This window comes from Lathamus discolor, chromosome 3 (genome assembly GCF_037157495.1).
Source record: "Lathamus discolor isolate bLatDis1 chromosome 3, bLatDis1.hap1, whole genome shotgun sequence".
NCBI classification, from domain to species: domain Eukaryota; kingdom Metazoa; phylum Chordata; class Aves; order Psittaciformes; family Psittacidae; genus Lathamus; species Lathamus discolor.
The window spans coordinates 117500883-117524211 of NC_088886.1; the positions used below are offsets into that span (position 1 = coordinate 117500883).

Here is a 23329-nt window from a genome sequence, read left to right on the forward strand (position 1 = left end):
CTTCCGAAAGCTTTCTTTAGAAAGTAAGCTTAAGCTTCTTTTCCAGTACAGCACAGGAATAAATCACCCTGTATTTATGAACTACATTTAATTCCTAAGCACCTCATTAAAGAGAAGTGAACCTGAATAAAATGGCTCCTCTCCAAAACAAAGCAAAGGGCAGAGAAACTACATCACAGTTAATTTAAGGAGAGACACGGGCTCTACCTCCATTGAATGCACGGGATGATATCTGGGTTAGGGAAGGCTGTGATTACTTGCTCTGAGCTGAAATTTAACTGGGTTCTGGATGTGCAGACTTTTAATTTGCATGATGTGTTAAGTATCTGGAGTATGCCAAGGCTTTAATTCGGCTTCCCTACTAATTCTTTTATCAGCTACATTAGCTCCTATGGTTGAAGGTCTCTTCGCTAATGTTTAACAGAATTTGCTTATGTTAGCTGGACATCAGCTGATGTTATCATTTTGTTACGTTCATGTTACACATAAATGAATACTGAGTGCAGTACATACAAGGACTATATTCATATCCCTGGCTGCAATGAGTTGTTCTTTGTTGGCAGGGGGTTGGAACCAAATGATCTTGAGGTCCTTTCCAACCCTAACTATTCTATGATTCTATATAGAACAAAGTTTTAGTGTGAGGTGTCCCTGCCCATGGCAGGGGGATTGGAACTAGATGATCTTAAGGTCCTTTCCAACCCTAACTATTCTATGATTCTATATAAAATACAAATATATTTCTGTTTCTCTGATCTTGGACTGTTCAAAGATTGTCATGCTCCAGATTTAATTTGTGAAAACTTGAGAAAGTTCTGGGTATCTATTCTGCCACCTGCAGTATTCACTACACATCCATCTACTGCACCTAGAAACCATGTAGGTATTCAAGGCATTTGCAGAAGGCAGAGCAGAAAACACATGGGATGTGCCTATGTACATTATTGGCTTCAATGTCCTACATGGTATAATATGGACAAGAAGCCACAGATCTGTGCACAAGTCCTGTCCCCTGGGACCAGGCAGGGCACTTTCCCACCCCGATCAGCCTTCTCCCATCGCCACCTCAGCAAAGCCAGCTTTAAGCAGCCCAAGTGGACTTTGCCTGAAAAACCTCACTGTGAAAGATTCACCTCTGCTTAAACTGGGTTACTGACTAATATGTTTTAATACTGGAAATGCGATCAAACAGATAAGGGTAAAAGAAGAAACACAGAGGGGAAGAGAAAGTCAACTCAAGACTGATGCAAATCACTGGCAGTGAAAAAATGACTGCTCCAGTGCCAAGCAGAGGTGCTGAGTGTAGCTAAAACACATTGCAACTGAATCCAGACATTCTTAGATCATTAAAAAGATAGCCAGGCTAAGGAGAAAGTATAAAACAGCATTACATACAGTAACTAATGGTATTGTACTGAAGACCTTGTGGGGAAAGACCTGCTATACAGTACTTTAGTTAAAAAAAAATGGGAAAGAATAAAGATAAAACAGGCTAAGCTCTCTTGAAATCTAATGCATCTATTTTCTTGTTAGAGTTACTTTATACAATTAAATTATAGGTCACCATGACTATGTTCACTCAAGCACATTTACTCCATAAATCTCCTTCAATACCTCTATAAGCTCATGGTTCTTGAACCTGTATTGCTATAAATCGCTGCTGATGGATAGAAGATGAGGTGCAGAGGTTTACTGCTCCTGAATTTCCCCGCTTTCTGACAGATCTTACCAGCACCTTCAATGCCCACAGAGACACCTCTGACCCACGAACAGCGGCCTCAATCGATTGTGCCATGTAATGATGATTTTGTTGTTGACCACAGACGCAGGAAACCTGAGGAGCCCTTCGGGAGTGCTGGAGAAAGCCGTACCTGGACTCTGCAGGGAGACCACGGGCCAAGCAGCCAGCTGTAGCAAGGCTTCACCGGGCAGCTCCTGTGCTGGGTGAGCTGCTCCGGGCAGGGTCTGCCCTCTCCCTCTGCCTGCAGGACCACCGAGCGTCCACGCACCATCTGGCCTAGGCAAGGGAAGAAGACAGGACATGGTGAAGGAGACCCAGAGGAAGAAGGAAAGGCAGATTTTGTGAGTATTCCTAGTTCATTTTCCACTAGTAAAATCTGTTAAAATGGCAATTAATTGGGAAGACTTTTTTGGATAACATGGATGCAATTGCTAAGTGAAAGTGATGCAGTCACTGACATTTTCAAACGCAGTTTTACAACACAGTTTTGTATGTTTTCCAAATATATTACTTGTTTATGCAGCATTTAAATATTTGACTAAATCCTGATTATTAAATATGACAAGAAAATACTTCCAATAGCAGCCTAATTTCTAATATTATGTTTCCAGAGATTCTTAACAAATGAAATTTTCTTTCTATGAGCAATTATATGCAGCTAATTTGAAAACTGCAAACATTGTAGTGGCTATTACTGTCCATAACCACTTCTGCCATTCCCATTAAAATCCTATTTATTATTGGTGAAAACTTCTTCAGCCACTGAATAGGAAAAGCAATTATGTTACTACCTCTGAAATAATAAAACTGAATATATTCATTAAAGTTACAGCAATTCCGTTTCCGTCTCCTTTGCCATCCATTTACATCGAGAAATGTTTTCACTCAAAATGTTTCAATTAGAATCCAGCTCCAATTAAAAAGAAAGGTGAAAAAATAAAAAGTCCTTATGCAATGGGATGCAGAAGATTCTGCCGAGGATAAAATTTCTGCCTTGATTTTAAATAGGCATGGATTTGAGAGGCAGTTAAAAAGTAAATAAAAGGTCTGAGTAACAAGGCACACACATGCAACAGGACAGAGGCAAGCAGTAACTGCTAACTCGATGAGGTGGAGCTCTCCCATTTGGCTTGCAGTTGTTTAGCTGCAATGCAATTGGAAGTACAGAGGAGTCTGTGGGGTGGAGACGAAACATCCTTGTGGAGTGGGGAGGCTGCAATATCCACCCAGATCTTTCTCCCAGCTATTTATGCACGCACTTTTGAATTAATGATACTGCAGCTGGGTTTAAGGTGCATCTCTAATAACTGTCATCATGACTGTCTATGGAGCAAGGTTTCCAAAAACATTTTAGTAAATAAAAATTCAAAGCAGACACACCTGAAAAAGCTACTGATGGATACCTTAGCAAGCTCTCTTACCATTCCAGTGCTGCTCCCTTGCTCTGACCCATTGAATTCCATTTTTAAACCCATTTAAACCAATTTTAAGACTTACTCCTTTTCCAATTTTAATCCCCTGGACCTGGGGAGTTGTAACAGAAGTGATGATAAAAGCTCTTATCCACATGACTGTGCACTCAGCCATCACGGAATCAGATACATTAAGATACAGAAAAAATCGCACCAGCTGGGAGGAAAGGGAAGAAACTCCTGCAGTTCACTGGGAGTCAGAGCAAGGGAAGAAAAATCTCCCAGCCTGCTGCTGGCATACTGCAGCGCTCTGCTGCCCAACAGGCCAAAAGTAACTGTTTCTTCCTCTCCAGCAATGGACCCAATTTGCTGGATTCTTCTTAATTCGGAATGCTGAGCACTGGTAAGCAATGGAAAAGGCTCTTTGGGAAATGGTGGGAAGCCCGTGGCTGTGGGGTTTTGGGTTGGGTTTTTTTGTGGCAGCTCACCCAGGGCAGGGAGCTTCATGGTCCTGCCAGGCACGAGTTCCCAAAAACGCAGCTATGGAAAAGGTGGTCTCCTAAGGTTAAAAGATCTGATTTCATTAACAGGGACTTGAATGCCTGAAGCATCCATCAAGCTATTTTAATTAATTTCCTTTCGTACACTCTGTTTAACATCTTTCTAGCAAAATGTAAATGGGAAGATCACTGAATAGAAAACACAATTTCCCTTTTAAGAGGAATTAACAACCATTCTGTATTTATTTACATTCTATTTTCCTACAGTTGGTTATCCAAACCATTTAAACTCACTACATTCACACTGGTTCGCTGGTGCTTGACTCATTCAGTCTATTACTTTCTTTTTTATACCGTGAATAAATCAATGAAGAAAGAAAATTCACTGAAATCTTTCTTTGCGCAGTCACTGCAGTGAGTTTCTCAAAGCTTTGTGATTTTTTTGTCATTCCACTAACATTATCTAGGTGCACGGTTACTCAAGTGGCAGAAAATCTCCCCTGTTTTACTTTAAATAACTTATCTTATGCTGCCTATGAAGAACAAGAAGAATCTCAGTGCATCTGAAAATAATTTGCATCCAATACAAACTCTGGAAGAGTCAAAGCAATCCTAGTTCTTTCTTTAATTTTCCAGTGAATTTTTCTTTGATTTCCCAATGAATTGGCCACATCTCTGGTTCCTCTGCTCTGCAGAACTGAATGATACTAAAATTAAGACAAAAAAGTGTGCTGAAAATTGCTGTCTGGGGTTCAGCAGTAGGACTTGTTTTTCTGCGTAGCAGCTGGTGCAGTGCTGTGTTTTTGACTTTCAGCCTCGGAACAGCGCTGATAACGCCGATGTTTTTAGTTGTTGCTCAGTAATGTTTACTCTGACCAAGGACTTTCTCAGTCTCATGCTCTGCCAGGGAGGAGAGGAAGTCAGAAGGAAGCAGAGACAGGACACCTGACCCAGACTAACCAAAGAGGTATTCCATACCACAGCACATCATGCCCAGCATATAAGCTCGGGGCAGTTACCCGGAAGGGCGAGATCACTGCTCGGGTCAGGCTGGGTATCGGTTGGCTGGTGGTGAGCGGTTGTATTCTCTTCCCTTGTTATTTCCCTTACCATTATTATTATTGGTAGCAGCAGTTGTTTGTGTTTTACCTTAGTTACTGGACTGTTCTTATCTCAACCCGTGGGAGTTACATTCTTTCGACTCTCCTCCCCATCCCTCCAGAAGCAGGGGGAGGAAGAAGGGGGGGAGTGAGCAAGCGGCTGCGTGGTTCTGAGTTACTGGCTGGGCTTAAACCACAACAATTGCAAATAAGTGTTTCTTCATATCCTCAAATTTGACATTAGTTTTGAAAGGAGAAAAAAAAAAAAAAGAGGGTAGTGTCGTTAATGCTGGTTACTTAAAACTCCGTTTTGCATCAGCTGCTGAAATTTCACCTCAGAAACACAGGATCATATTTTGAAATCAGAAGAATAAGATTTTCACCCCCCAAAAATTCCTGTCATTCTTTGCATTTTATTCTTACGAAGTGATGTGTTGCAGCTGAAACCAAGACAATTAAAATTCCTGCTAGAGTTTATCCCACTGAAATTACTGACACGTCGTTATCTGATGAGCATAAGCACAGCATATAAAACACGGCCCTATCAGGCAGCCACAAGACTAGAGCAGGGATCAAGTTACTTCACAGCCTTGGAGGTCAGGTTTGGTCAAGTCACAAAACAATGGACTGGTGATAAAGGGAGCTTTTCATCTGCTTCTCACTGCCAGTCCCTCCAGCAGGTACTGGGGCATCCGCAGCTCAGGGAGACGTTTTGGTGGCCCCTCTTCCAGCAATGTGTTCCAGCACCATCAGAATGGAGCTTGCAAAGTTGGAGTAGCAAGTCTTAAAAATTTCCTCTTCAGAAGCCAAAACTAAACATGTTTTCCCAAATCAATGATGAAACAGTGAAAAATATAACCACCAAATATTTTAGTTACACACACCTTTGTCCCCCTCATTTCTGTCACATAGGTCAGTCTGGAGATGGGGTGCACATCTCTGCAACCCACAATGGTCTCTGCTGAGCTCGGAGGCCTGAGCAAAGCATGTCAGTGTGTTCAGCCCTGGGTAAAGCAGGTAAATCCTATAATTTATCTGATGAAGTCAGCTTTACAAGTGGCAAAGCATGGATTTAGGTGGGTTTATACTATTTAGCACTCCTGTTAGACAACATGGGAGAAATGCCATGGGATTGGAAAATGTTTACATAGAAAAATTCAGGATCCTTATGTATTTATCTGCTTTAACAAAAAAAATAAAATTTGCTGGGGATTATCCTTACCAAACTTCTTTCCAGTAACTTTTTTTCAGGCCGTTAGAGAATCATCCATTACTATACATCTTTTCATAGTAGTACAGCAACTGATACAAGGAACTTTAATATATAACCCAACATCAGCCCTAAAGCCCTAACCAGACTCCTGAACAGATGTTGCTCAGAACTACAGCTGCAACAGGCAAATATCAGTTATACATCTCCGTAGGCTCAGTGAAGGCAGGAAAGAGAGATCTACTTTACTCATCATCATTTATAAAAATCAATATATTCGCCTTTGGCTGCTGTGTACCAGAGCCATATTAGCTGTCAGTGCCACAAACACACCACTTCATGTTTAAATGCAGTGTTCCATAAAATAAAACCTGAGCAAGAGAGCTACCATCCATTAAAATATAACACAGCAAACAGTTATTGGAAGAGATGGACAGAATAAAAATACTGGTAACAATGCTTGAGGTAAGAAACACAGGAAAACATAAATCTTGCAACACTAAATTTTGATCTGAATGATATTTAAATTATGTTTCTATTTGAAGTCATTTATGGCACTTCAGCAGGCCCTTCACACACTCTCCAAGAAAAGTCAGAAAAGCAGCATATTATTGTGAGTGGAGCCATTAACAGTGTGTACAACTAACTTGCTGTGAATTACTTCTGAGAACCATGCATCTAAGTCCTACATCTTAGTTTTATCAAAGAGCGGGCAATTACTTATTTGGCAAAGGGAAGCTGAATCAGTGTTTACTGATTCCCACAGCTCATTTTATTGTCATCCTTTGTTGTTCCCTGTCTAATTTGAGGCTTCATCCTATTCTTACAAATGCCTGTGAAAAACTCATGATGATATCCAAGGTATTGCAGTCTATGCACTTTCGGGTAGGAAACCTTAACTGTATTTATCTTTGAAGTACCACCTACAGATGAGTACATAATTAACATCTTTTCTGTTAGTAGTATTTATAACCAACTGGAACTCAATGAAGAAGTTGAAATGACAGTGTTTCCGCTGTTGGGCCATGGCCACAGGACTTGTGCCAAGGTTCCTCCATCATGGATGTTTGAGATCAGTGTAGTTCCATGCTTGATAGTTGCTGCAGCAAAACTCACATCAGGATTGGGGCTGCAGAAAAATATACCATGTGCTTCGAATAACCTGGATGCGAAGTAGTTTGGTTTCACTGACACTCCTGCTTTGGGCTGTGATTCGAAAGACTCTTGGGTCCCTGCAAAACTATTCAAATGATAGACAAGTACTGAAAATAACTTGATTTCTTTATGACATGATTATTAAGACAGCTTTCCTGGCTGCTTAGCTGCCACAGGTTCAGAAAACAGTATCTCCAGCTTTTAAATCCCACACATCTATGGCGTGAACTGTATGAGCCAGCTCTCTTGCTTAGCAGCGTAATGAAGTTACAAACTTTGAGGACCAGAAGATAACCCATAGACAGAGCTCAGCTTGGGCTTGACTGTGGTTCAAGTAGCCTTAATGAGGGTTGGCATCTACAGCCACGACACTCACTGGAGTGCTTCAGCAGGGCAAAGATGTTTTCTGTTTTCCTCTGCAGAAGCCCAGTTCTGACTTAGGACATGAAGTAACTGCTCCTTGCATGTATTGGCAACCACTGGCCCTTTAACTGGTCTTTAGGATTTACATAAGCATTTGAGGATCAAAGGCAAATACAAAATGTACCTTTATTTGAGTACATCCTTCTGCAAACTATGCAATGTAAGAACTCGGGACAAAAATAAACTTCAGGCATTATATACAGTCAGCATGCTAAGAGCTATAAAGAATATAAAGAAGTTACAACCTGCTTATGCACACGCAGCTCTGTTTATTTTAGTAAGTGTTTGAACACTCAAAGAATTAATTTAAGTCAATTCTGCAACATGAGCGTTAACACTCCAAAACAGATTTTGGGGGAAAAAAAATAAAATAATTTGGAATTAATAGTATTCCTAGTGTGTTGTTAAAACGCTGCCCATGAATTATTCATTTCTGCTAAAAAAGCACTGCTTTACAAGAGGGCTAAAAGCTCAGCAAAGAAAGAACACCACTAATCTAAATATTAAGCTTTTTCTATATCATTCTTTGATCTCTGAAATACATCTGAAGGAATCACATTATGGAAGTTAAGAGCTTTTTTCTTTTTAACCTTAAGTGAATTTGATTCAAATGTACATTATGGCTCTTGAATCTTAAAGACCATTAGCTGTACATTTGCTGCACATCAGAAGCCTGGGAAATAATGTCACAAGCTTATTTTGAATAAAACTTTCAATGCATTTCCTCATGTCAATACTGAAATGGTTTTTTAAATCACATAAAGTTAAAAAAAGCCCTAATCCTTTCACTTTTTGTATGCTGGTCAGCATTACTGGCTTTCGAAAACCTTGCTAAAGTTACTGGAGTCATACAACTATTAAGGGACCTATGGGTACAAGATGGAGACAGAGGCATATAATAAATGATGAAAAGTAGACTTAGTGATTTTTCTTCAGTGGGATGTCATTATGTTTATCTGTTTCTTAAGAATCCTGTAACTCTCCCCAGCTCTACGTACTCCCCCTGTCTCAAGGGTTATGTTTCCTAGGACTGAATTCTGAGAGTTTGAATTAATTAACAAAATAACCCTCCAGATACCTGTCTACTTGTTTTGTAAGTTGCATTTTTCACTTTAGACTACTTTGAAAATAGCCTGCTTTGTTCAAAAACCCCAAAACCTCAGGACCCCAGTGCGATCCCTGCACTCTGCCCCCCTGCTCAGGGCCTTCCTGGGGCTGGAGGTCACATCTGCGTAGCATTGCTGAGGTGGATGGGGGAAATGGGACAGAAGGGGACTCACCGCCAGTGCCACATGTGTGGGAGCACTGCGACCAGGATGACCACGCTGAGAGCTGGCAGTCCACTGTGCACCTCACCATGCACTGACTGCTCGTCTGCACCGGCTTCTCCAGGCGAAGCTGTGAGATGACAAGGAAATACAAGCGTCAGCCACACCGGGTCCCCCAGCCACCTCCTGCCACAGCTGGGCACCAAGTCAAGACAATGAAAATTGGCAGCAGCTCTGGGGGGACACCAGAGAGTTTACACGGTGCTTTCCCAGGGGTGCAGCCGGTGAAAGCAGTTTCAGTGTTGAAGCATTTCACATCTAAGAGTTTCTCAGTGTTTGGGTCTTACACTGGAAGGACAATCCCAAACTTCTAGTACAGCATCATCTCCGTGGCCACCAGCTTTGTCAGAGCCACTGGGATGGTCAGGATTGGTAGCCATGCCTCATGCATTTGAGTCAAAGAGTGATACCACCCACAAACACCCCAGGGATGCTCTTGTCACCCAAAGCACCCAACTGCTGTGCTCCCATCACTGAATACAACTTCTCCACGGTTTACAGATGATGTCTTGGCGTGGGTCAGAAGGCACCAGCTTTAGGGAAACAAAATGAACCTCTGGGTGTTTCCGTGCCCCATGTACGTGTGTGGCAGAGCTGCGTCTCACCTGCTGGCAGAGCTGTGTGCTGACAGTGGCCCCATCGCTGCGCTGGCAGCTCAGGAGGCGGCGCCGCTCTCCGCGCCCGCAGGTGGCATTGGCATCCAGCTGGCACCCACTCCAGCCTGTGGACACAGAGCAAAGGGTGCAGTGCTGCAGGTCATGGCTGTCCCGTTTGACATCTTTTTACTCAACATGTGGGCTACGTTTGCTGAGAGCAGCGCTTCCCCACATCAGGGCATCCCAAACCAAAGAACAACCCACACAAAAGAAAGCTGCTCTCAAAAACTGAGCAAGTCTCTGAAGGGAAACCACTCGGTTTGCACTCAGATACCCCTTAATGAAACCAGTACCTCAGAGTGCACAGAAAACTGCTAAACACTGATAAAGTGAATCAGTTCAATGCAGTTGGCACATTTACAAGTCCGAAGTAAAATTTCACTTTGATAAAGTAGCTGGGAAAGTTTATGCAGGATAACTGGTTTAACCTATTCCTTGTCTCAAGGCAAAACTTCCATTATTTAAAACTAAGCTCTAACACTCGGGAAATAAACCCAGTATTTCTAGTGGAAGAAAATTCATATCTTATTACTTGTCTGAAATTATGATAGTCAGAATACAACTAAACTGAAATAAGCCTTAAAACACCACTTAAAATAAACAAAAACCATGACACAAACAACTAAAATTTCCATACACCACCAATAAACAGGAAGCATGAGAAGAAAACCTATTACTTTGTGTCTTCCACCTCTGATCAACACGAACACATAAATGTTCTGCATTTCTGAAATGTGACAATAAAAAAGGCATTGTCCTGCTGCCTGCGTGTTTCTGGGCCTTTTATTTCAAACAGGCTGAGTTTATATTCAGGTATTTTAACCTGATTTGTTGTCCCTTCACACAGCCCCCAAACTCAGATCCCTCCTCTCTCCTTCTCATTTATCTGAGCTGGTCAAAACAAAAGTTTTTCACTATTTTTGTTACTGTTTGCAACATATCTGACTGCTTCTAAGGTCCTAAATAATGCATTTTGCTCTGAATATCCTACACCCACCCACATAACCCATATTGCCTTCAAACCAGACTTGTTTGACTTCAAACTCAAACGATAACCTTTTAACTGGAATTTTGTAATTCTGTTGATAACCCACCAAAAAGAAGAAATTCCATTTAACCTCTTTTATTTCCAGTGTACCTGCAATGACAATTTAAATACAAAAAACGTGCACTGTCCGCTAACCTGTAGAAGCCTAGGCATGTAATTAACTTTACTAAAATCAGTGATGTCTACATGTAGCTCTTTAATGTGAAGACTGTAACCATCATCACAAGCAAACATAACTAAAAAAACACACCTGGAGAAAGCCTTTTAGGAGGTGAATCTTTTATGGAAAGATATTTGGAAAAGCAGAACATCAATTTAATATGCATCGCAATTGGTGTCACTTCCCACTAAGAGTATATTGGAAAGTATCTTCCTACCTGTTAGATTGTATTGATATTGGAAGCAATTTCGGTTAAGAATACATGGCTTCATTTGTGAATCTTCAGGGCAGGGCTTTGTACTGACAGAAGACCTTAGCACTTGTCTAGTTCGGATTTGCATAATATTCGGATCACACACCTATATACAAAAGTGACAGACAGTACATGAGACCCTAGTAAATCATACAGACACTGACCAGCTGGGGTTGTTACATGCATATTCACGGCCATATCAAGGTACAATATAATCACACTTTCACAGAATCACAGAATCACAGAATCCCAAGGGTTGGAAGGGACCTAAAAAGATCATCTAGTCCAACCCCCCTGCAAGAGCAGGGTAACCTACAGTACATCACACAGGAACTTGTCCAGGCGGGCCTTGAATATCTCCAGTGTAGGAGACTCCACAACCCCCCTGGGCAACCTGTTCCAGTGCTCTGTCACTCTTACTTTCATTCTAAAGATACTTAAAGGCATATGAAGGAAATGTAGTTCAACGGCAAAAATCCAATATTATGAAAAGTCATATTTTTTTCACCCTGATCTGCTATTTTAGGCACTCTTACACTATTTCTATACTTTCTTATAAGGATCCTTGGGGACAATAGGCTAAAGACTGTGCCATTTTGCTGTGCTCTACTTTCCACATCTTTCCAAGGCATTAGGGTTAGGAAAATTGCATAATACTGAATAATGGGACAGGATTTCTGGCACAATTAATACATTTTTAAGTAGTAACTGATGTTACAGAAAAGCTTTCATTTCTAGGAAGGACATTTGTAATTGTCTATCATTTATAATGCTGACAACAAGACAGGGTGACTTTTCAAAGTATGTGATACAAATACCGATGACCAACGGCCCAGGATTTGCTTGTTTATATTTTCATGTGAACATCATAGAATCATAAGAATACCAGGTTGGAAGGGACACCAAGGATCACCTGGTCCAACCTTTCTTGGCAAAAGCACAGTCTAGACTAGCTGTCCTGACACCCTGTTCAGCTGAATCTTAAAAGCATCCAACACTGGGGAATGCACCACTTTCCCTGGGGAAGATAATTCCAATGGCTGATTGTTCTCATTGTGAGAAGGTTTCTTTTGTGTCCACTTGGAATCTCCCGAGAGTAACTTGTGCCCATTACCCCTTTTCTTTTCCATGTGACTTCATCTTTGTAGCCACCCTTTAAACACCGGAACATAGTGATAAGGTCTCCCCTGTGCCTTGTTTTCTCTAGGCTGAACAAACTCAGCTCCCTCAGCCTTTCCTCACATGGCAGGATTCATCTTTGATCATCTTTGTGGCCCTTCTCTGAACCCTCTCCAGCCTGCCCACATCATTTTTTTATAGTGGGGGCCAAAGCTGAACACAGGATTCCAGGTGTGGCTTGACAAGTGTTGAGTACAGTGGGATAATAACTTCCTTATCTCTGCTTGTTGATGTTGGCCTTCTTGGCTGCAGCTGTACGCTGTTCACTCCTATTGAGCTTGTTGTCCACTTGGACCCCCAGGTCCCTTTCCACAGAGCTCCTCCTGAGCCAAGTAGATCCCAGCCTGTGCTGCACTCTTTGATAGTGCTTACCCAAGTGCAAGACCTTACACTTGTCCTCACTGAACTTCATAAGGTTCTTTTTAGCCAGCTCCTCCAGCCTAATATGAACCGAGACAGGTTTTCATTTGTGTTTGTACATCACAGTCATGAAAATTGTTTTAGCAGCCCTCCATCCTTACTCTGTTAGCATTGTGGCATGGGGCTGTTTTGCTTTCCATTTCACTGCAGACTTGGCAATAGTGACCAAATACTTGCAGTATTCTAAGAAATATTCCCAAATCTCCTCCAGCAGCCTTCTGGTTAACATGCCTCTGCAGCACAAGAGCTGTTCTCTTTGGATGACACACAAAGGTGCCACCTGGCTCTGCTTACATGTTTCTTAGTTATTTCCCTTGGTGTACTTATTCTGGGGCTATAGCATAAGCACCGGCTGGGCCATGAGGAACATGGTTCCACTGCTGCTGCCCCATCCCTGGCTGTCGCATCCATGTCTCAGGACAAAGGGAAGTACTTCAGGAGGAAGGAGTCGTAGCACCAGTGATTAAATGCCTGTGACACAGGGCAAGGCTGAGGTGAAGAACACTAAGGATTGCTATTTTGTCTCATTTAACAAAATCACAAAAACATCAAAATAAGCTTATTCTGAAGCCAGGGCAATTACGCGAATATGCAATAGCCATTTTGACTGCAAGGCTGGGACAGAAAAGCAGCCCCAAGTGCAGGGGAGCTGATCTGCTGAAACATTTCCCTGCAATCCAGTACAGGGGGAATGGGTTTGTGGTAGTGGTCACAGCTAACCTAATGGAAATAAATCCCTATTAAAGGTATGCACAGCCATTTACTGAAGAAGAGAACCTATTTAATTCCTAATGGTCTCTCATTAGGATTAAAGACCACCCAGGAACAGAAAATAAAACAAAAAAAACACATCAATGCGTTTTCATAAATGCTTGGGAATTTAAAACATGATTTTTCTACCAGAGTAGTTTAATTACAAAAAATAACTAACATTTCAAAACCACAGGCTTATTATCATGCAACTGACTGCTAACTCTGAACCCTACATGGATAAAGCATGGATAATTCCTGTATTGTGAATATTAAAGAGAAATGCAACGGCATTGCAGCATAAATCTGTATCTATCTCAGACTGCTGAAAACTGGATTAGTTGCACAGATGATGACATAACTAAACAGAATGAATATCAGGAAAAACAGGAAAAAATTCTGGTCTGGTTTAAAAGATGTATGTTCAGGGACAATATTCCTTATGTTTACACAGTGTGAAGGAAATTCTATTATGTCCTTATTGCTGACAAAGGCCTTGTCAAATAATTTTAAACGTTAATCTTATTAGAATATCCACAGTCATCTAAAATAACCAATTGTTCTTAATTATCTGAAAATTAAACCTATGCTAAGTGTTTACCGATAGTTTACTGCCTTCTCCACAACTAATATGATTGCCCGTCCTCACAACTAAAATTAATAACTTAAATGATGTGCCAATAAAGCAAAACAAATTAAAAAAATCAAAGAAGGTATCTCAGTATCTACTCCTAATTAATGTTTCTCTGCATTATGTCACCAAAGGGAAAAAAAAATCAATAAATGCTGTGACAGAGGCTGAGTCTGTGCCATCTCAGAAATACCTGCTTTTGCTCCCTTCAAAATACGAACCTGTAGACAGAAAATATGTCTCATTCGTAGATAAGTAACTTTAAATAAAATAGCATGCACCCATCTAGAATGCATCCTGCTGGGTTTGATTACAGGGCATTGATGCAGCTCAATGCTGCACATGCTGTCATACAGCCCCCCTGAAAACCTCCTGGTGATCAGGACCATTTTCCTACTCAGTTGTCCTCCTGGTTGGTAGCAGACCAATCTAACAGGTAAAAATCTATCTGGTGTTTGCCAGGATCCAAATAAGCGACTGGTTTACTGCAGCTCTGAAGCTACCGTTCTTACTGTACTGATGAGCCATGTTGTTCAGAAGCCAGAGCTGATGTGATAACATCCTCACTTTTACTAGTTCTGAATAACAAAGAATATCTGCAGGAAATATGTTCATTTAATCAAGCTGAGTACATGGGAAACATGCAAAAATTCAAAGTCTGTAACTAATATCCTGTAATATTATTTGTTGAATTTCTCTTTACGTCAATTGAGAAGTCAATTTAGTTTTATAATTGATTTTCTGGCCTTACTCTTTCAAGTTAACTATGTAAAAAACTTGAGCCAAATACATATGGAACTAAATAAGCAGTAGGAGGAAATGACTTACAAAGAAAAAGATGAAAGTTGGGATTTTCAAAGGCGCAAGAGGGAGAGCAGCATCCAGTTACCCTGGAAACTCATGGGATTGGGTGCACAACTTTTGCAGGACCTCCCCAAAATTTCAGCCTGGAAAAATTAAATATTTATGACATGGCAAAGGTTGAGGAATGGCTTGGCAGACTTGAAGTCATTCAGGGATGTGAATGGTGACAGTTAAAGAGGAGGGATTGTTTCCAGTGGAGAGCTGCTGAGGGTATTAACAAGCAGTAACAGACGTGTGCAAGCTGCACAGTAAAAGGAAGGTATTATGTCACTATTATCACCACTGCTATCACTAGCAATGGTATGCATCTAGTCCTGAATTTGTATCTTAAAAAACACCAAGCGAAAAACCAGTCACCATCAATGGCAAATTACATTTTTAGGAGGCAGGACAGACACCGCAGGCAGTAATATTATAGCAAAGGCATGGAAAGAAACAAATATTATTTGTGTAATTAAAGTAAGAAATCATCTCAGCATTAATTAAGATTTGGGCAAGATTATGGAAGGGGTTGATTCTGAATATTCTCACAAATGAAAAGAATGACAAAACCAATTAACTGTTCAAATACTCTTCCATATGAAATAGTGATGGTGCCGTTCATAGGTCAAGACTGGATCTGCTCTACCCCATTAGGAATCCCAGTTTCTTATCACAAGCATATATGAATCTACAATTTTGGGGGTTTAAAATAAATAAAACCCACTGTGATTCAGCAATCCTTTACTGAGTATATTCATTTACAACTCCTCTCTTCCCACTGAGTGGATGCTATACTTTCAAAGACACTGTTTTACTTCCCACTGTTCTATTAATAACTACTACTTTCAGTGATCAGATTAAGCTTTTTTTCAATTATTTTTACATTAAGTCAGCCATTACCTCCTGTCAAGTAATCATAACTGGTTTGTGCTCAGTATTATCCAACACTTCTACAGCGGAAGAACAGGGAAAGCTGAAAATGGACAGCCAACAACACTGTTAAGAGAAAGGCAGGTGCATACAACGGAAGTGTTCAGTAGCAGGAGTTTGACTTGTATTTCTGAGATTATCTCTTTATGGTCATGCTACTTATTTTTATGCCTGTGGTTATAAATCCCACAGTCTCTATAGTTGAAGAATTTTGTATGTACCGATGGGGTAGAATTGGGCATAACAGCAGATCTCCTAACAGCAAATCTTCAAGGTGATAGATTGCAATGACTTCTTAGAGTGGATTTAGGCAGTGTCAAAATCAGGTGATGGTTAAACTGAGGGCAATGCAGAATCACTTGCAGATGCTGAAGCTCTCCACATGCACAGAGCTTGCTGATATGTGCCAGGGTCCAGATCAAGCAACTCTTGCACAGACTTCATGTAGAAGAAAGATAAAAAGAAGATGGGGTGAAATTCAGCCTCTCACTTAGGTCTTGGCTCTAGGCACATCTCCAGTAAACTGCAACAACAGCAACGCTGTTAGCACCTCCACTTGATTTTTCCAGAGGCTCTGCTCTGCTCTGCCAGACAGTTGGGGCTAGCAGGAAGGAAAAGTAATTCTTGCAATCTGAGGACCATCAGAGAAAGTGGAAACCATTGTACAACTTCTGCCCCTATTCTGAACAAACGAAACCCACTTCTGACACCACCCAGATTAGAAATAAAGATTTAAGGAGCAAAGAAGGATGATGAATATAGGTGCTGATTGGCCATAAACAGACAAAAGAAGCCCTAAGACACTGAGGTGTCTGTGATGCACAGAGGTAGAAGGTGAGAGGCTTGGAGAACTCTATATACCTTCACGGTTATGTGCTAACTCAAGTGTAGCAGTTAAGTTTTACAGACTATGCTGTTTGTTGGATTTAGTCCAGGTTCCTTCTTGATGAGTGTAAGCAATAAGGGCTGTAATTCAGGCATATGATTCCTTTGGAATCGGTGATAGGAATGGAATTAATTTCTGGATGGAAATAATAATGGGGACCTAACTCAGGTTGCACATTAATAACCTACAGAGTAGGATGTCATATACAGATACAGAAAGTTTGTTTAGGGGTATAATTATACTGCCCCAGCCTACTTTATTGTATTAAATCTCATAATTTACTTTATCCTTTTCCAAGAAGTGTGAAGAAGTTGAGCTAGAGCCAGGGATCTATAGGCCAGGTTATACAAACCACTACAGAAACAAAATATTCTGAAGCAATGGGAGGCACATAAAATGTTAAGTTAGAAACGATTCAGAGCTTTTCCCAAAGGACCATTCAGAAATTATAAAAGCCTTCATCTTGATTCTATGGAGGAATTCTTGGCAGTATCATGTACTACATTTTTTAATACTTCTTTTAGCCAATCACAGTTCTCCACCATGACCACTTGTCACTATTTTAAGCTAACGTAAAAAGTGAGGGACACAAACATGCACAAAGGATGTATCCAGCCTTTGCTCTAGCCAGTAACAGAACAGACAAAGCACAGAAAGTTTGTTCTGGAAGACAAGGATAATATCTAAAACAAAACTGAAAAGTTATGAATGCCAAGGTCCAGGGTAAGAGCTGTTAACATATCACACATTAATTTACATTATTAGACTCTCCTTGTGGTGGATCTTAAAAGCTGTCCATTGATCCAGGCTTTCACATGCATCATAATTGTACAACACAAGCATTGTAACCCATTAGAGAGCCCTTTAAGCTGTTTAATTTACCACACAGATTGTATAATGCATAGTGCACTATAAATAGCTGGCCACATTATATTTAACTGGCTATTCATAAGGAAACATATAACCTCAAGCTCAGGTAAATGCATTGGCAGCAACAGGATTTGACTATTTTTAACAATGCAATGAACCATTATGTTGTTCATGCCGATGTGGATGTTTTGTAACAATTTAACAAGTCATTTACAATAACATGAGCAGTCTTTTGAAATGAAAATGCATTTGCATAAATTTTCTTTTTGAGGCGCATCTAGGTTCTAAAACCTTATCTGCCTCAATAAATAATGATTACTTTTAAAAAATGATTAATAGAGATGAATAAAAATTAAAAATGAATCTAAAAATACAGCAGTTACCAACTTCTTGATAAAGCTATTAAAAAAAACAAGCTACAGCTATGCATAAGGAGCGGTGTATGTTCTTACAGAAAGCCTCGGACTAGCATTATTCTCATGCTTGACCTGAATAAATTATCTTTTGGACTAGAAATACAACTCTCCACAAGCTTCATTCTCCAATCCAGTCTCCATACTGCAAGCTCTCTGCCAAACCTACATATAAAGGTACCAGTTGTGATGAAGACTTGGGTAACACACACAGTGAGCCCCAGCTCTACGGGAGTCCACAATTTCTCTTCCAGTTGGCATTTCCAAGCTAATGACTCCAACTTATATTTATGATGAAAGTAACTACATAACCTGGGAGTAGGCTGTATTGCCTGGTGCCACTTTTAATGCAATCAGTTGCTGCAGTATTACACTCCCCCACACAGATTCAAGAGAATAATAATTCAATTGTCTCAAGTCCTGAGCACTGTACATTGCTACTGATCCATGAGGAAAATGCTTGCTGAAACAGAGACAGCTGTTCTCACTCACTAGACATGTAACCTCCTATAATTAACTAATTTCAGACCTCTTGGAATTAGCTGCTAGAAATGCCAACAGCTGAGGCAAACAAGGAGGCCAGTCTGATCGGCCACAGGGGCTGTGACAGCTATCCACACAACAGAGAGCTAACAAAATAAATTTGAGGTAATTATTTCAGAGACTTGTAGCACAACTCACATATTAACTCCTTCTAAGAATGCTTTGATGAATTCAATTGAAGTCAATTAATTACATTTCCAAGTCAGATGCATACAAAGTCGAGGCACCACAGGAAGTACATGTTATTCAATCACTGAATATGTAACAGAGTTGATAGGATTTCAGTTTCCAGATTGTTTAGCTGGGTCTTTAGGCAATCAAGTGATGATGTCTGACTGAACATGCTATTGTAGCTGGAATGAATATGAAATCTCTGAAGCAAAATGCAAGTCAATCCAATTTGTTCATCTCTTTTTTTCTAACTAGCAAGATTCAAACTGTTATTTTAAATGGCTTTAAACCCCTGATATTGAAGTTACATGGATGTTACTTAGTGTCAAAGAAGAAAACTTTATGAGCCAAAAAACAGTCTTCAATCAGAAGGAAAACCATTTTGAATTTACTTCTCACAATAGAGAATGTGAGAATAACAGGGAAGCTTTAAATAAGTAATTATGAGTTTCTTGAATTCCGTAATGAGACAAAATCTCAAAAGTAACCTCGTAGTATTACAGTTCAAACAACTGCATTTCTGGGTCACAGCAAAGCACCATTAAAGGAAATATGAAAATTTAGCTTTGTACAGCAGTATTAAATGGCCATATAATCAAGATGCAAAACCTGCCATTCACTTGGAAAATACACATTAAAGAATTGTGGGACCATCTGAAATTACAAAAGACCACCCTAGAAATGCAAATATTTAAAAGCAAAAGGGAAACCCAGCCACAAAAGGAAGAACAAATACAATGTTTTAGCAGACAAGAAGTATTGAAGGAAATACTCCCCATTGACAAAGCAGTCCCCGCCTTTATGACTCATTGATTTCAATACGATTCAAGTGCATTTACCATGCCAAAAGTGGAAAATTCACATGGGTAGTGTATTGCTACAAGATAAAACCAAGTAATAATCTAGAAAGCATCCAGAGTACAATAACATATTGACAAAAGGTACACTAGATAATCTAAAAGGCCTTTTTATATTCAGCTGATAAGAGTTAGTTATTCTGCTATCAGGATGAATTTATTATCAACACCATAAAATACGAGCAGAACACCAAAGTGCCTGGAAAAGAACTCTAAAGAATCACTTTTTTTCTTCTTAAAAGAACTGACCAAAATCTCCGGTAAATATCTCAAATTAAAGAGCTACTTGGGCAAATATGAGGCTGAAATTGTGACTGCTCATCTTAAAAACCAGCATGTGTCAAGTTTCATAAATCCACTTTATCTCCAGGAAGCCAAACATGACCGAAGATAAAGGAAGGTTTCCTGGAATGCTCTTTGGCAGCTGCCTCACAAGAGTGCTATATGCTTGCCAACTATTTTGGTACGAAATGTAAACCTGCTTGAAGAAGAGCAGCCTGAATATAGTGGTTTTCCAGTCCAATATGATGTGATCCTGAAAATTTTTCGTATTACTTGGGGAAGAGAAAGGAGCCATATTTAGAAAATGGATTTTTGGTGAATATTCATCCTCAAAAGACAGGCCTTTACTTCCAGTCTGGCATGAGTCAGACACCAGGCATGAGTATACCAACTATAGAGCAAAATTCCCTCTAACACAATTAAAAAGGCAGCACGAATGAGCAGGAGGTTCTATGCACACAAACTTACTGATGTGCTTTTGGGCACTGTGGAAAGACATTCGACACAAGGCTGGAGGCACAGCAGATCTGGCCAAAAGATTTCACATGAGATTAAGCTTCAGATGCAGACTCCTGTATTTGGGTGTCTATATATAGGGTCTCTGTGCAAGGTCCAGACACAAGCTCTCACTCACAACCAGTGGAGCTATTCAACTGACCACGCGTAGCTCTTATAAACAAAGCAGGATCCTCTGCAGGCTCCACTGCCTTTGTAACTCCACTGACTATGTCCACCAGCTCGTGGCCATCCTCAGTGACCACCTTTCCTAGTGGCAACTCAAGAGATGAAGGGTTGCACCAATTACCATGGTGCTGGTGATGCCTCACTCCTGGCCACCATATTTCCTTTGATCCCTGCCCCATCAGACAAGTATCCCTACACATATTGAAGATATACCACTGTCTGTCACAGTACAGCCATTCTGCATTTAGAGCAAGCCCAGTGGTTGCTGTAGAGATGCTAAGCATGTGCAGCCTGAGAGGGATTGTGCTGTGTGGTCCTCTCAAAACCAAACACAAATGGCCAAAGTAGCTATAAAAGGGAGACAGCACTGCTGTAAATTCATCAAAAGAGGGTTTTATCTGTCCATAAAACTTCAAGCTGTTTATTGCCTCGTATCTGGACAGAACTATTTAAACACATGCTCCGTCAGCACGCAGTCATCTCAGTTTCACAACAAAGCATTGCAGAACAGCTTGTGAAAGCATATTGTTCAGTTAATTGGATTGGCATACAGATGCCCTCTCATTTATGAATTAACATCAACTATGGCAAAGGAACGTACAAGGAGACACAGGGACTGTGGCACTCAGCCTGCGACTGCCAAGAGCTATGCTGCCTGATGGAGTGCAGCCCACAAGTTCTGGGCACCCCTTTCCTGCTTCACCATTACCAAAAAGGAGCGTTCATGTAAACACTCAGGGTGTCTCCCAGTAAAGACACTAGGGTGCTTAAAGCTTCAAGCTGTCCTTCATAACCAAGTGACTGCCACCAAGGCACCTGAAAAAATACCCAGTGGCCTGAGGATCTCTGCATCTGTTTACTGCATGCTGAAAGGAAGAAAATCTATCTGTGAAAAAGAAAAGTCCATGGCAAAGAAACAGCCCAACCACAGTGGGACATTGAAAGGTATCCAAGCACCTGTATTGGTGCAAGAGTGCTATACTTTATCAAAGCTATGCTGCTCAGGAGGAGGCGAATGCAGGAAATGAAACACAAGATTTTATTTGACATGTTCTTACTCAGAATATTGATACGCTACACAAAATATTATGGAAGGAAATTACCTGTGTCAGCAGTAGTATAAATACCTGTCCAATAAAAACTCAGACTTTTGATAATGGCTGGGTTAACACAGGGGCAATGGATATATGTTTGTCACTTAAATACATCAAGCAAGTCTGTTAAAAAAAACCTGATGTTAAACCTGACACCTATTTTAACACCGAGAAAGAGAGAAACAATCAGTTTGAAATTACATGCTTTGAGGCCAGAGAGTTTTCACAAGACAGAATTTGCGCTTCTTTCCCTCTCATACACTTAGGAAAACACAGAGCACTTGCCAGTGGCTTGAATCCCTGCATAATTCACAAAGTTTCAAGTGGTTTGTGACATGACAAATGGTTCAGGCATCTTGCTGCCATGCCTTTCTGTTGCTGTTGCCTCAGATCTTCCCTCAAGGTTCTGAGGAGGAATAGACGCTGGACAGAAATAGCATCTGTTGGGAAGGGAGAGCTGTCTTTCCCGCAGGCCAAAGACTTTTCCAGAGGAGTGCCACCACCACACTTTACCAGCAGGTTGTTATGGCAGTCATGCATAACTCACAGACATCTCCCTGTAAACATGTCCCCTGTAATATATCTCCCCTGTAAATATTTACTAACACAGCCCTTACTGGAGCAAGAATACTTGTCGCTTCCACTGCTCTTCTTGTGTGGGTCCTCTCCCACAACAGACCAAGTAGAAAGATGGGTTGAATCAACTGGCACAGTAATAGCTGTGTTTTACTACCTAACTTTCTATAGCTCAGTCTCTGTAGAAGTGTAAGTATCTCCAGATTCAACCATGCTAAATAATTTACTTTTTCAGAAAGTAACTATGCTCTGAAGTGGTTGATGGACAGCCAAGATCGACGCATGAGAATTGCCACAGACACACAAGCAAGAGAGCCTACCTGCGGGCACTTGCTCCACTGTCCCCAGTCAGACACTACACACTCACTGGGACAGTACAAACTACACTTCTGCATCACGTCTGGGATTTCAGCCTGATTACACAGTGCGCTGGGCACAGTCTCCCCTCTGTGGTCCTCAGCCGTACTCACACACCTACACAGAAAACACTTTCATTAGAAGATCATCACTGTACCACAGAAGTAATGGATATCAACAGCCTCTTGAGCCCATATAAGACACCATACGTAACACAGTAGCTATATGCAGTACGGCTGGTCAAAAAGTAGATCTCATCACGTTAATACAAATCAAAACCAGCTACACACACAACATGCTTCTGTTACTCACAGATTTCAATAGCAACTACTTTAAAGAAACATTTCAGACTTCATACAGAGGGATTTAAACTTTGATTAGAAGAGAGGTGAGCAAACAGAAAATGACAATCAGCAAGAACATACCTTTGTGCTCCTTAAAGAAACAACTGAACATTTGGAGATAACTCCCCATTTCCCCACGCCTGAGGAATGAATATTCACTACTAATGAATGCCACTCTGGTGTGTGCAGTGCCATTACTTGGGGAAAACATCAGCAAATTAGAATATGGAGGCTTTGTCCCTCAGGGGGCTTTATGTATATATATGGCATTTAGGTTGAAGAATTCTAATTTAAACTTCATGCCTTCTTCCTGAAAGACATCCTGATCGTAACACAAGGCTGCATCTCTGAGATGCTTTTCCTGTAAACCATTACACATAAATGCACGTTTGTTTTCATTTGAAATGCACTGGAGTCAGCAACATACTCACTGTCAGATGGCCAGATATTGCAGCTTTATGCAAGTATGTATCAGCTCTTTTTAATCTGGAGTACCTGTGCTTTTGTCTT

The 23329-nt window shown here is 40.7% G+C and overlaps 1 protein-coding gene across 6 annotated transcripts in view; it reads right to left on the reverse strand.

The window, feature by feature from the left end:
* Nucleotides 1–23329, reverse strand: part of THSD7B (thrombospondin type 1 domain containing 7B) — a 340543-nt gene that overhangs the window by 13777 nt on the left and 303437 nt on the right. For all 6 annotated transcript variants that reach the window (XM_065671287.1, XM_065671292.1, XM_065671289.1 and 3 more), the window contains exons 18-22: nucleotides 22439–22592; nucleotides 10951–11092; nucleotides 9475–9590; nucleotides 8822–8939; nucleotides 1872–2017 (exon numbers count right to left, since the gene is read on the reverse strand). In XM_065671287.1, the coding sequence (XP_065527359.1) occupies nucleotides 1872–2017; nucleotides 8822–8939; nucleotides 9475–9590; nucleotides 10951–11092; nucleotides 22439–22592 (676 nt within the window). The remainder of the gene's footprint in view (nucleotides 1–1871; nucleotides 2018–8821; nucleotides 8940–9474; nucleotides 9591–10950; nucleotides 11093–22438; nucleotides 22593–23329) is intronic.